Source organism: Ceratosolen solmsi, unplaced genomic scaffold, assembly GCF_000503995.2.
Source record: "Ceratosolen solmsi marchali unplaced genomic scaffold, CerSol_1.0 scaffold11, whole genome shotgun sequence".
NCBI classification, from domain to species: Eukaryota; Metazoa; Arthropoda; class Insecta; order Hymenoptera; family Agaonidae; genus Ceratosolen; species Ceratosolen solmsi.
In genome coordinates this window covers 14,600,834-14,614,638 of record NW_011948416.1, presented here as the reverse complement: position 1 = coordinate 14,614,638, position 13,805 = coordinate 14,600,834, and the positions used below count along the sequence as shown (strand labels likewise).

At 22.4% G+C, this 13,805-nt stretch overlaps 2 protein-coding genes across 2 annotated transcripts; both read left to right on the top strand.

Annotated features, from left to right (window-relative positions):
- The first annotated feature begins 4,810 nt into the window (after nt 1–4,810).
- Nucleotides 4,811–11,171, top strand: LOC105359392 (protein RRNAD1). Its single transcript, XM_011495996.1, has 8 exons — nt 4,811–4,936; nt 7,697–7,806; nt 8,284–8,533; nt 8,609–8,757; nt 9,313–9,615; nt 10,330–10,480; nt 10,693–10,802; nt 10,901–11,171. The coding sequence occupies exons 1-8, from the start codon at nt 4,811–4,813 to the stop codon at nt 11,169–11,171; spliced, it is 1,470 nt and encodes a 489-aa protein (XP_011494298.1).
- Nucleotides 11,172–12,222: 1,051 nt separating this feature from the next.
- On the top strand, nt 12,223–13,799 carry Rab2 (RAS oncogene family member Rab2). Its single transcript, XM_011495997.1, has 4 exons — nt 12,223–12,427; nt 12,901–13,040; nt 13,125–13,481; nt 13,639–13,799. The coding sequence occupies exons 1-4, from the start codon at nt 12,382–12,384 to the stop codon at nt 13,738–13,740; spliced, it is 645 nt and encodes a 214-aa protein (XP_011494299.1). The 5' UTR covers nt 12,223–12,381; the 3' UTR covers nt 13,741–13,799.
- Nucleotides 13,800–13,805: the final 6 nt, after the last annotated feature.

Here is a 13,805-nt window from a genome sequence, read left to right as displayed (position 1 = left end):
ATTTTATCAGATTAATTACATTATTTCTTCATTCTATTTAATATATAATATTAGAAGAATGTTTCTTTTTCTTCAAATTATTTCTTTAGACGTTCAAAAAAATGAAGTAATTTATAAATATGGTCATACAATATAGTTCAAAGGAATGCAATGATTAGTTTCAAAATTAGAAACTATAATATTGATGCAGAATTAATTCTTTTATGTACGTTATAGGGCGAAAAATGTAAAAATTCGGTGAGAAAATGTCTAGATTTGGTGTTCTGCGAATATGATTTTCGAACTGACATGGAATAGTGCATATGTATAGTAAAGAAAGACAGAGCGAGCGAAGAAAGAGAGAAAGAGCTAGGTAGGGAAAAGTTAAGAAGAAAAGAAATAGAGAGAAGCTTAACAGTCCGCACGAGTAGTAACGTAACTGCTGAAGAGTGAAAGTAAAGTACGCGCACGCGCAAAGTGGGACATCAGAATTAAACTTGGCAGAACTATTATTATTTGCAAATGCGACAGATGAAATGCATTTATTTGGCATTTCATTTATATGGATTATGATCGCGCGACTTTATCACGTCATCATTTCGATCCTGTCTCTTTTTCCCAAAGACTCCTTTCCTTCTTTATCTTCATATTATCATTTATCATTTCATTAAGTTTTTTCCTCATTTCATCTTTGGCTTTTTATTGGTGGTATTAAGTTAAAATAAGGAAAATGTCATTTTCATACTTAAATTTGCTTTTAAAAGTGGAAATTTATGCTCCTCTCTTTGACATTTTTGTAAGGTAATTGCTCGGTTTTTTGTATTTACCCATGACGAATGTTCAGTATGGATTTCACTTGTCACTGATTTACATTTTTTCATTATGTTGTATGCTATAAAAATTTAGTTAACAGACTATAAGATTGTGAAATGTCAGTTAATTTTTACTAACCCCATTACGTAATAGTTTTTATTTATTTTTAATAAACTCTGTTTTAAACGTTTATCATAACGTTGCTAAATAATTCGATATATTATATTTTATATATAATGCTTTAAATATTATATATTATATTTTTAATCAACTGTAATAAAGCAAAATGTATATTATGTTGGTCAATTAATAAAATTTTATTTTATTCTTTAGATATTATAGTTTGAATAATTTCATGAAATTCTTAATGTCTAATTTTTAAAATAAAATTATTCCGATGATTTCTTAATCAAATATTTTATTAATTTTATCATACATTACGTTAAAATTTTTTCAAACTTAATATTTATTGAGAATAAATTAGAAGTAAAAATTAATAATAAAATAAAAATTACTTGTAATAAATCATCTTCAATTTATATTAAGTGTAAACAAAACAAAAAAAAAAAAAATAAATAAAGAAATTAAGAAAAATGAAAAATAAAAAGTAACAATGATAAATGCACTTGAGCTTCATAAGTAATTTTTAATATTTAGCATTAATATATTTTTTCATAATAAATACTTCATAATAAAATTTAAATTTCCATTTCTTTAAGATGTTTAATATTCATTTGCTTTCTAAAAGGCGATAGTAAATATTGTTGTCATAAAGATTAAAAATAAAAATATGAAAATTAATATTTCATATTAATATATATATATATATATAATATAAATACAATTACAGTAAGAAAATTATTTATAAATGATAGTCAAGATTTAATATCAATTCAATTTAGACAAACTAATTATTTTTGTACAATTCAATATTTACAATATATAAATGATTCCATTTCAGATTACACACATCTAGAAATATGCTTATTGATAGTAGTTTTTCAGTATTAATATTTATAGTCTTCCGAGATGCATTTTACTATTGCTTGTAACTCCTATATATGTATTTTATCAACTCCAAAGATTTTCATAATATTGACTAAACACATGTAGATGAAGCGTATCCGAATTAATTTAATCGACAACAAAAACTTAAAAATACAGATAGTTTTCATATGCCATAATTAAAAATTGAATTATATTATTCATATAATATTAATATTGTTAATAATATTATTATATAATTTAATGCGTCTAAGTGAAATCTTTTTTATTTCAATAAAATATTAATTTTTCGTAAAATTAATTTATAAAAAGATTACAATCGAATTTAATATTTGTTGTAAAATTACATGATATAGTATTTAATATATAATACATATAATTTGATTATTAATATAATAATAAATATATTATAATTTTTTTTTAAATTGAATTAATTTAAATTTCAAGAAAAATAATTATCTTGGATGAATTTTCTATAAAATATTATGAATATATGGAATAAGAAATTTTTATGTTCTAAACATTATTTTGATCTTGGACTTTAGTGTTTTGTATAATTTTTTAATAAGAGACTTTTTTTTTTATAAATTATATATATCCACTTTCACATATAATATAAAAAAGGTGAAAAAATTATTATAATATTAAATAATGTTAAAGTTTTTAATAAAAATTAAAGTGAATAGAAAAGCGTTTAAAACACGTTTGAACTTGTTTACTTAAATAGTTATAATATTTTATTAATTTTTTTGTTTTTGGATGAGGATCATATAATAATATTAAAGAATATTATAGGATAACAAAGTAAATTTAGTTTGTATAAGAAATAAAATTTTCATAATTTATTTGATATACTCTAAGAAATTATATCCCAGATAAAAAAAATTGGCAATCTTATTTAAATTATATTTATTCGTGGAAAAAATTATTTATTTTATTATTAACCTGATTAATACGAAATAAATTAAAAATTTTAAATAATTCATAAATTTCTTTTTATTTGAGTTTGTTTTTTATACATTAAAATAAATCTGAGAAATATAATTATATATATATGTATATATATTGATTGTTATGAAATAAATTTATTTTCGGTTTCATTTTTAATATAGAGAAAGTAATGTTAATGTAAATTATGAAAGTAGACATATTGCTAAATTTTATTTAATTTGATTTTTTATTGATTAGCTGTAGCTTATCCAATGAATAATTTTTTCGTAAAAGAATACTAAATCGGAAAATTGTTATTACCTTATAAATAAATTAATAATTTTTTTTTTAAACCTTATGATGAGAATTTATGTTCATTTACTAAAAAATTTATGATGTTTATAATGGAGTACAGTATATTTAGAATAACGAACTTTTTCAGGTCATAAATTTAATCTAGTAAAAGTATGAAAGTTTAAAACCGGATCGATAAATATTATTTAGTATGCGAATGTTGAGTAATATTTTAGATATGTAGCTTAAAATTATGTATTTCTATGAAATGTCGCATAAATGATTGATCTCAACGTGGATTTCAAAATAAAATTCATAAGATTTGGATAAATTAATAATAAATTAAGTTGCTTCAAATTATGTGCAATTCAGAAATTTTACAAATTATAAAATAGAATTCATTTTATTACATATACAGCAGAATGATTTTTTTATAGCTGTGTATTCACCAAACTATTATTTATTGCTTTAATATCATTGGAAATATACAATCGATACAATAATTCTTAAAGTTATATATTTTATATTTAAAATTTTGTATATTATATTTTTATTAAAAAAAAAAAAAAATTACCAAGGAATTTGCGTATTTATTGCGAAAACGTACGGTGATTCCGTTCAATTTAATAGTACCTTGAAGTAATTAAGTATTTTATGAGCAGAAATATTTATTCATTATTAAATTTAAATGTGTCAATATTTAATAATTAACTATGCTTATGTACAAAATGAATTTTAATTCTGTACAGTTTCATAGAATGGTTTTTTTTTATTTTTATTTCAATGATTTTTTAAAATTTATCTTGTTTCAAAAGATTAAAAATACTATATGTTAAATTCAGTAATTAAATTTTTAAATAGAAATATAAAGTATTTTTTTTTAACATAGTGAATCAATATACATTGAATTATACTTTCCTAGATTTATAGAATAAATTTAAATTTTATCTTTTTCAAATTTTTAATATTTTATTATTTTCTAAATTAATTTTATTAAAATAAAAAATTACTTTTAATTGTACATAATGTTGTATATATTATTATTATTTCTTATATAATATTGTTTTTACAATTTTTTTATTTTTCCAATGGATATTTTTCCGCCGATAAAACAATCATCTTTGATTCTTTTAACTTGTATTATCATTACAACAAATAAGCTAGCATAAATTTGATAAGAGTTTAAGTTTAAGTAAATTAAAAATATAAATGAAACATTAAAAAATCAGAATGTTCTTTTTGAATAAAATTTGGTACATCATTACAAAAGAAATTACTTTGAGTTTTTATATTGCAGATAATATAAATATTCATTAACTAATGTTAATTATAATATTATGAAAATATTTCGTCTATAATCAATTTTCATTGAAGGACTGTTTTTTTTTTTTTTATATATACAATTTATAAAATTGATAATATAATATAATGCTAAAGAAAACTACATTGTAAAATGTTACATTGTAAAATGTTTTTTTGAAACTATTAAAGTTATATATTAATTTATAAATATAATAAATATAATAATTTTGTTTGCGTTGGTTTAAATATTACATTAGTTTAATTTTGAAATGTAATTATAAATTTGACCAGTCTTTTTATTTTGAGTCTTCTATAAATATATTGAAGCTATTATTTTTATAGAATATTGAATTTCACTGTAAATTCTATAGTCCATCAAAAATAAGAAAAAATATTTTTAAATTAGATTGATAATGAAAGAAGGAAATGTTTTTGAATTTCCCTGATAAAACTATAATTGTATCGATGGTACTACATAAATTTTAAAATGGCTACGCTTAATAACACGTGTGTCTTTTGTAAGTGTCGTGTTTGTTCAGGAATTCGCTCTACCGTTGATCAAATTTTTCAAACTCTTCATATTTATGGTTGGATGCTCGATGTCTACGTCGTGGTTTGTTATTATTATTTTAAATATCTGCTAATTGTTATAAATCAAGTAACTAAAAATTTGGTCCTTTTATCGAGTGTTTTAAAATTAATCTGAAATGAAGCTTCGTTGCCAACATCTATTTCCTGAGTTGTGTATTAGAAATATCATTAATTGTAAATGTTCTTTTAGAATATATTGAATGTTAAATCAAATACAACTCTCATTACAATATAACAATTCTTACTTCATAAATTGTTAAGGTTATTTGTCACTTTAATATAATAATAACATTACAAATATAAAAGCAACATTAATTTTAGTAATTTAACAAAATTCGGCTTAATATAAATTTTATTTTATGAATTTTTTTATTATTATTTATAATTTGTTTACATAGGATGTAGTACTATTATACATTTGATACAATTATGTATTTTATATTTAATTTATTGTTTATATTTATTATGTATTTAATTGAATATTTTTTATAAAATTTCAATACCAAATTTAATATATTGCCATACAATCGGGATAGATATTATCATTTTCTCAATCAATCAATGTGTAAAAAGTTTTACACATTGAAAATAAATATTTTATAAAGGAAATATTATTCTGTATTTCATCATAATTTTATATAGATGTTTGTTTTTTTTTTTTTTTTTTTGTTTTTATTCAAACTCTTGTAGTTATGAAATAACAAAAATTCATTTATAGTTTTATAAAAATATTTAAAAATTATTTTTAATATTCTATTTTAATAATTGAAATTGTTTAAATTTTTATATATGAAATTCAGATGCATATATAATTTTTCTGTCACATAATATGGTTTAAATTATCGTAGATTTTAAAATAAAATATATAATATAAATAATCGTGTCTTTTATAAATTAAAATATGTTCAATTTTATTGTAAAAATATTTTTATATATTTTCTTAAAGAATACAATAAATTCATAAAACTTTTACTTTATAATTTGTATCTATTCATCATTTATAATTCTTGAACTTTGTACTGCCGCTATATTTATGTATAGTAATAGATAGCTATGTAAACATTAAAAATAATAATATTCGATAATCAGTTTGTAATATATGTTATGTTAAGTTTATCGATATTATAGGAATTAGTTTGTTGTCTTTGGAATTTACATAATTTATTTTTTTTTTGCATAATTTACTTTAAAATTAGTATATTTGTTATTATTATATTGTGATTTTATATAAATAATTATTATATTAGGTGTGTAATTTAACAGTTAAATAATTTAAAAATAATGCAAACTTTGAATACAAAAATTTTTCATTAATTTTGGAGTAATCGAGTGATGTATTTAAAATTAATAATAAAATGTAAATGTTTGTTATTATGTTAACAAATTTTTAATCTTTGTACTTAACATACAATTATTTTAAAAAAGGTAAACATGCAACATATCTCCTTTTTTTTTGTATATCTAACAGCTTATTAAAATGTCGATGAGAAATATTCAACAGTTTGAGTGCCAGAAATCTTAGCAAATTCATAAGTTTAGTCATAGGTAATCATACTTTTAATTATTATGCTATTTAGAAAACAATAGATTCATTGGAAAGAGATTTAAGATATATGGTTGAATTATATTTAAAATTTTTAATTTAAAATTTGAAATGAATCTTGACTACTAAAAATAGCGAATAATTGCTACAAATAAATAGTTTTATTAGAATTATCAAAGTTAAGTAATTTTTTAATTCGTAAAATATTTTTTAAATTAGAATTCTCCATTGAAAAGGTTTAATAATAATAGAAAAATTAAGTTTATATTAATTGGTTTTCGTTTTAATGTTATAATGAAATAATATTTATACATTAATTAAATTATAAAAATTACTAAACATTTTTACTAAATTACTAAACATAGACAAGTATTTTATTTGAAACGTCATATTCGATTCCTAACACATATTATATATTAATTATTTATATTATTTAATTGTTCAAGAGTCTCTAAAATTAATATTTACCAAATTTTTGAAAAAGTTATAGTTTTTAAAATTATTCTGTCAGTTAATGCAAAAATGTAAATTTCTTATTTTGTAAATATTCAAACTTTAATATTCAATATTTATTATAAAGTTGGAATATATTTGAAAGATTATTATAATATCATTACAAGCAATCAGACTATAGTTCAATATTGTATATTTGAGATCGAATAATAGTTGGAATAATATAAAAGTTTGTGAAAGTGGTACAAAGAAGGCGAAAACTAATTTTCTAGAATTTTTATGGTATGTTTTAATGTAGTATTTATAAAAACAAGGAAATAAATTATCAATTAATATAATAAAATTAGATTTAACAGTTTAGTAAAATAAAACGCTCTTATTTTGCAAAAAGCATTCAGTTATAATAATATACTAATTTAATCGTATTTTATATTGAGTTCTTGTGTACCGGATACCATAACAAAACTCTCGGTAACTTTTTTCTTTACATTTAGGAAAATTGTTAGCTGAAATGAAATTTTCGTTGTAATACTATGGAGCTCAATAAAACTAATGCTTACCTTGAAGATTTAGAGAAATCGTATTATATAAACAATATAAAAAAGTTAGAATATTGTTTTGCCATATACATTAAATTATAAGTACAATATCTTAAAATGTAAAAGAATTTAACCGTAAATCAACTGTTTTCTTTTTTAATCAGGGCATCTTACAACTACCTTCAGAAATGCATTTTTCAATGATTTTATTTAATTTTTAATTAACAAGTTTTATAAATGTATACAGGATTTTTTTCAAGACAATTTGTGGAACAGATTGCCAGCTGTTTGGAGAAACTTTTTAGAAGAAATTACTTCAGAAGAAATAGGGAAATGGATTCTGAAAGAGTCGGGAAGGTATATTGCTTAAGAATATTTAAATTAATTTAGAAATTTATAATTTTACTTTTATTCTTTTTCAATTTATATTGAAAATTTTAAGGCATATATAATAAATATAAACACGCCATTTCCCTTATATATAATATTATTATATCATATTTATTATTGTTAAGATTAAATTAATAAAAATGTACATTTTAATAAATTTCATACCCTTTTTTTTTTTTTATTCATATACCCTATTTTTATATCTTAAGATTTTTAGATTTTGTAATTTTTTATAAAATACTGAGTTCGCCGCACAATCGCGCCATTCATTATATCGTCTCATTTTCTTTTTATTTGGTAGAATTAATTCAATTATTTGATAAAACTCTCATCATTTTTTTAAATAAAAACATTATTCTTTTCAAAGGGTTTTTTCTTATTTCTTATTAAATAGTTATATTAGTAATATATTCATTATATAATCAGTTATTATATTTTTTTAAGTAAACGTGTATGGCCATTATCATTATTGGCTCTTCGAACATTTGTGGAAAGTGCAGAAATATGTAGAGATCATAGGAAAGAATGTATTTTAAAATGTTCTGTAAATAACTATAGCAATCACAACGATTTAATTAAAAATTTAGTAAAAAATAAGGAACCAGAATTGTCAGGAATAGATGTTCAGTTTAATAATATATTTAAGAAACGTATAAAAAAGAAAAAAAAATATGAAATAGATGTAATATCTCAGGTATGATTGATTTTGTATAATTATTTATAAATACAAGACTAATTGATAAATTAATATATTAATAAATTATGATAGATAACTGCTGATTGTGCAAAAATAACAAATTGCGAGTGCATTGTTGACATTGGAGCAGGCATGTGTCATTTATCAAGAATCTTAGCATATAAATATAATTTGAATGTTATATGTGTCGAACAAAATGAATTATTACTTGAAAATGCTAGGTAAGAGAATTAGAAATTCTGATATTTTTTATTTTTATAGCCTTTTCATCTTTAATATTGTTTAAAATTTGAATACTCTAGTATATAATGATTATTAAATTATTAAATATATGTATTAAAAAACTAAATTAATAATTAACGTCGAATGTGTTTCAGTTTTATTTGGCTAGATAATTCTATTGCATGTTACAATAGACATCATTATGTAGAATTTAAATTTTAATGAGATGTCGACTATTTCTGTTTTTAAATCATATTGCCGTATTATTATAGAGTACGGTTGCAAAATTTTTATAAAATCATCTTGAATTATTCATAGAATCAAGCTTTATAATATAGATCAAATACGTACTACTTATATATCATTAAACATCTATAACTGTTATTAAATATTCCAACATTTTAATTTCAATTTTAAATTGAATCTTTATCCACGAGTCTTTACGCAAATAAAATTAAAGTAAAATATAGGTGTTTAAAAGATTTAAAAAATCATATAAATGCGCAAGATTGAAAAATCGGCTTGATAATTCATATATAATTACATATGTTTAGAAAATGGGATGAGCAATTGGTCGCATCATTAATAAAATATATACCAGATTTTTGCGAAAGAAAATCGACGTACATTTCACTTCAGGTGGGGATTTCGAGCGCAGAAAGACGACAATTAGCAGATCGGTTGACAAATATTTTCATTAAAGATTTCAATATAACTAATGAGAAAAATGGATTTGGATTAGTTGGTCTTCATCCATGTGGCGACTTAGCTTCGACACTCTTGAGATTGTATTCAACTGATGAAAGAGCTAGATTTATTTGTATAGTTGGATGTTGTTATATGAAACTATCATTAAGGTAAATGTTTGCAAATTGTAAAAACATAAAAATACAAATTGAATCTTATGACAATCGATTTTCTTATTTTATTATCTAAAATTTAAGCAATACATTTTTAAAAATTAATAAACATATAAATACAAATTTAGAACAATAGAAATTAATTGAAATTTAGAAAATGGTACGTAAAGGTTAAATTTATAAACGACTGGTCATATTAATAATTATAATTAGAAGAAAGTAGTATTAAATATCATCGGATACTCTTATATCTAAATATAAAATCGGATTTTATGTTTTGGAATTCTATTTAGCAATACTCTTGATACATAGGCCACGACGTTGCCTTCTATTTGTACAATCCTAAAACCGTCGCACATTGAAATGTTGCAAGCATCCTGGTTACTATGGTAATGGTCGATAAAAAGTTAGGTTGCGTTACCCGTGTGATATTTGTTGATATACAAGTGTTTAGGTTTTCAGTAAGTATAAGTTTTTGTTCTATATTCTTTAATTTGAAATTATGTTGTATGTATTAAATTATAATTTTTAATATCAAACGAATTAAGGATCAATTTAAAATTAAGATAATTAAGACACATTGTAATTTTTATATAATAATAAAAGAAAGTATTATATATTATTTTGATTTTATTTTCGAATTAAATTATGAAAAATCTTAGACTTCCGAACTATTTTCAAATGTGTCATCTAATTTTTTTCTACTTCCAGTGAACGTGATGAAAAGGGATATCCAATGAGTCAATATTTTGCAATAAAAGAGTATAATAACAAATTGTCTTATGCCGCATTAGAAATAGCATGTCACGCCTTGGAAAAGCATTGTGATAAATTAAAAACAAATAGTTATGAAGACTTGAAAGTAAGTAATTAAAATTGCGTATGAAAAATAGTTAGAATATAATTTTTTATACGTAAAAATTTATATTTACTTTGTCTAAAATAAAATAATAGTTATTTAAAATTATTCTTCATTAAAGAAATATATTTCTAGTAATGGTAAAAGTGAAGTTTTTAAATTTATTTCCTTTTATATTATTTGAGTAAGTCAATATTGAAATTTGTATTAATTAGGTTCATGCATATCGTGCTGTATTAGAATATTTACTTATTGAAAAAAATCCTAATTTGCGGCATACTCAATTAAAAAACACTAAAGTCAAGGAAGATACAACGTTTAAACAGTAAGTATCTATATTTTATTTAGCATGTATATATATATATATATACAAAGAATCAGATTTATTAATTTTATAAGAAATTTTTAAAAATCTATTTTTAGATATTGTGAAATTGCCACGCAAAATTTGGAATTGAATAATCGTCCAACTGATTTAGATTTTGAAAGAACTGACGTGAAAAATTATTTACAGCAATGGAAAAGAGTTCTTCTATTTGGCTCCCTTCGTTTATTACTTGCTCCACTAGTAGAAACATTAGTCTTATTTGACAGATTTTTGTACTTATCAGAATCAAATTTATCACCATCATTAAAAGCACAGTTTGATGCTCGATTTTCCCCTCGTAATCTTCTTCTTATATCTATGAAATAAAAAATATTAAAGTAAGAAGATTTGAAGTGTTATTGTTAATTATAAAATAATAATATAATTCATATTTTATTAAAAGTATATTATATGCGATTGTTTTTAATTAATACTTTCAATGAAATTGAAAATGTATTTGAATTTATGATATATTTAAGTTTTAAATTATAATATTTGTTGATATATATATATATATATATATATATATAAAGTAATAATATAATGGTAAGATGTAGGTGCATAACAGTCTTAATCACATACTTAAAGTAGAAACAGTCACCAAGAAAATTACAGGTTTTTTGTCACTTAACTACTGTATTTTTTATTAAAAGTATTTAAAAAATTTTCTTGTGAATTAAATATCAACAAAAATAGGATTTGTGACAAGTAACAAGTCGAAAAACGAAATTTAAATATATTACCGACGTTTTTGTTAATGTTATATATTGTTACAACAATTTAATACAATCGATATTTTTAAAAATGTGTATCGAATTTTCAATTCTGTTAAAATAAATTTTGGGAAAATAACATTAATTTGTATTAAATAAATTTTCTACAATTGTGATTGGAGTTCACCACGGTAAAAGTCAAGACCATTATACATTAAATACGATGGTATCACTTTATAATGCGTCATTTGGCAAATTTCAAATTAGAATCAAATTTGATCGACAAGTATATTGTAATATGATGAATCAGGCATTAATACGGTATTATAAATATATATAAGATCGTAAAGATCAAACGGTCAGTTGTATAATTTGAACTAATTTGAAATTTATTAATTATAAATACGTACGATCTAAAATGTCATTGAATGAACTTAAAATATTTATCCGTTGCTTATAAAGAAAGTTATCCTAATATATAACAATAATAATAATATACTGAACTTGAAGATTTAGAAGAAGAAAATAATTTAAATTAAATATTGGTGGGAGAAATGCTAGTCAATAGTTAAGTCTGGTAGTGGTGGTAAAGTAACCAACATGTACCGACCGATGATTGTCGAGTGTTGCCGAATAATTCTACTTCTACATCCGTTGAATGCTGGTTAATAGTGGCTAATGCTCCCCATGACGTCATTATAACCGAGCAGAAGCGATAAGACCGTCAAAAAAGCAAGCGAAATAGAAGAATTGTATTGTTCTATAGCTACTCCTCGCAGAAACTCAAGTTAAGCTTGTTTTTTTGTACTTTCGTCTGCGTTAAAATGTCTTACGCTTATCTATTTAAATACATCATTATTGGGGATACAGGTGAGTCTACCTTTGTATAAATCAGAGCCTGTCTTTTTGGAATGTAAATTGCCTTCGTGAGTCTGTATTACGTCGTCTTGACAGCTCCATTGTTTTCATCGTTCATTGTGATTTTTTCTTCTTTTTTTACGCATCACCTGCGAGATGTTGTACTATTAGCAATTAATGCACTTTTATTTTGATGAATTTTTCTGAATTTTCGAACTTTTCTGATGCATTGTTCAAGTGACACTAGGTATTTACCTGAGACGATATGTTTTCTGCATTCTTACGAATTTGTTACACGTTAACAATAAGTCGTTAATAGATATTTTTGGATAATATCCAAATGCATGAGAACAAATTTATCTTAATTTTTCTTTTATTCCCAACTGTTTTGATTATTATTATTATATTTTTCTCAATTATGTTTTGTTTATATTTAAGCTTTAAATTCATTGTTGAGAAAATATTGATGACTTATATTTTCATAGGTGTTGGGAAATCATGTCTTCTACTACAATTCACAGATAAGAGATTTCAGCCTGTGCATGATCTTACTATTGGAGTTGAATTTGGTGCTCGTATGATCACTATTGACGGCAAACAAATTAAACTTCAAATTTGGGATACAGTAATTAGTTTGATTTCATTACCTTAATTAATAAGCAAAATTGAATGTTATTTTGTTTATTCAATAAAAATTCCTTATAAATAGGCTGGTCAAGAAGCATTCCGATCTATTACTAGATCATATTATCGTGGTGCTGCTGGAGCATTACTTGTATACGATATTACACGTAGAGAAACCTTTAATCATTTGACAACATGGTTAGAGGATGCGAGACAACATTCGAATTCTAATATGGTTATTATGTTAATTGGAAATAAAAGTGATCTTGATGCTCGAAGAGAAGTTAAAAGAGAAGAAGGCGAAGCTTTTGCTAGAGAACATGGACTTGTTTTTATGGAAACCAGTGCAAAAACCGCAGCAAATGTAGAAGAAGCTTTTATTAACACAGCTAAAGAAATTTATGAAAAAATTCAAGAGGGTGTGTTTGACATAAATAATGAGGTGATTACAGTTTTTATAAATTTTATTTATTTTATCGAAAATTTTACAAAGTTACTAGAATTAATTCAATATTTTTATAAATTTAAGAATATTAGCAATATTTGTTAACGTGCTTCTATCCTTACTATCTGCAAAAAAAAATTTATTGTTTTTTCAGGCTAACGGCATTAAGATTGGACCGTCGCATTCACCAACTATTCCTGGAGGCATATCAGGACCAGGAGGTCAAGGTAGTGCACAAGGAGGTGGTTGCTGCTAGGGACTGGATTTTACATATTCACCATTTTATCCGTCAATGATCTGAACTGATTATCTCATTCCTGC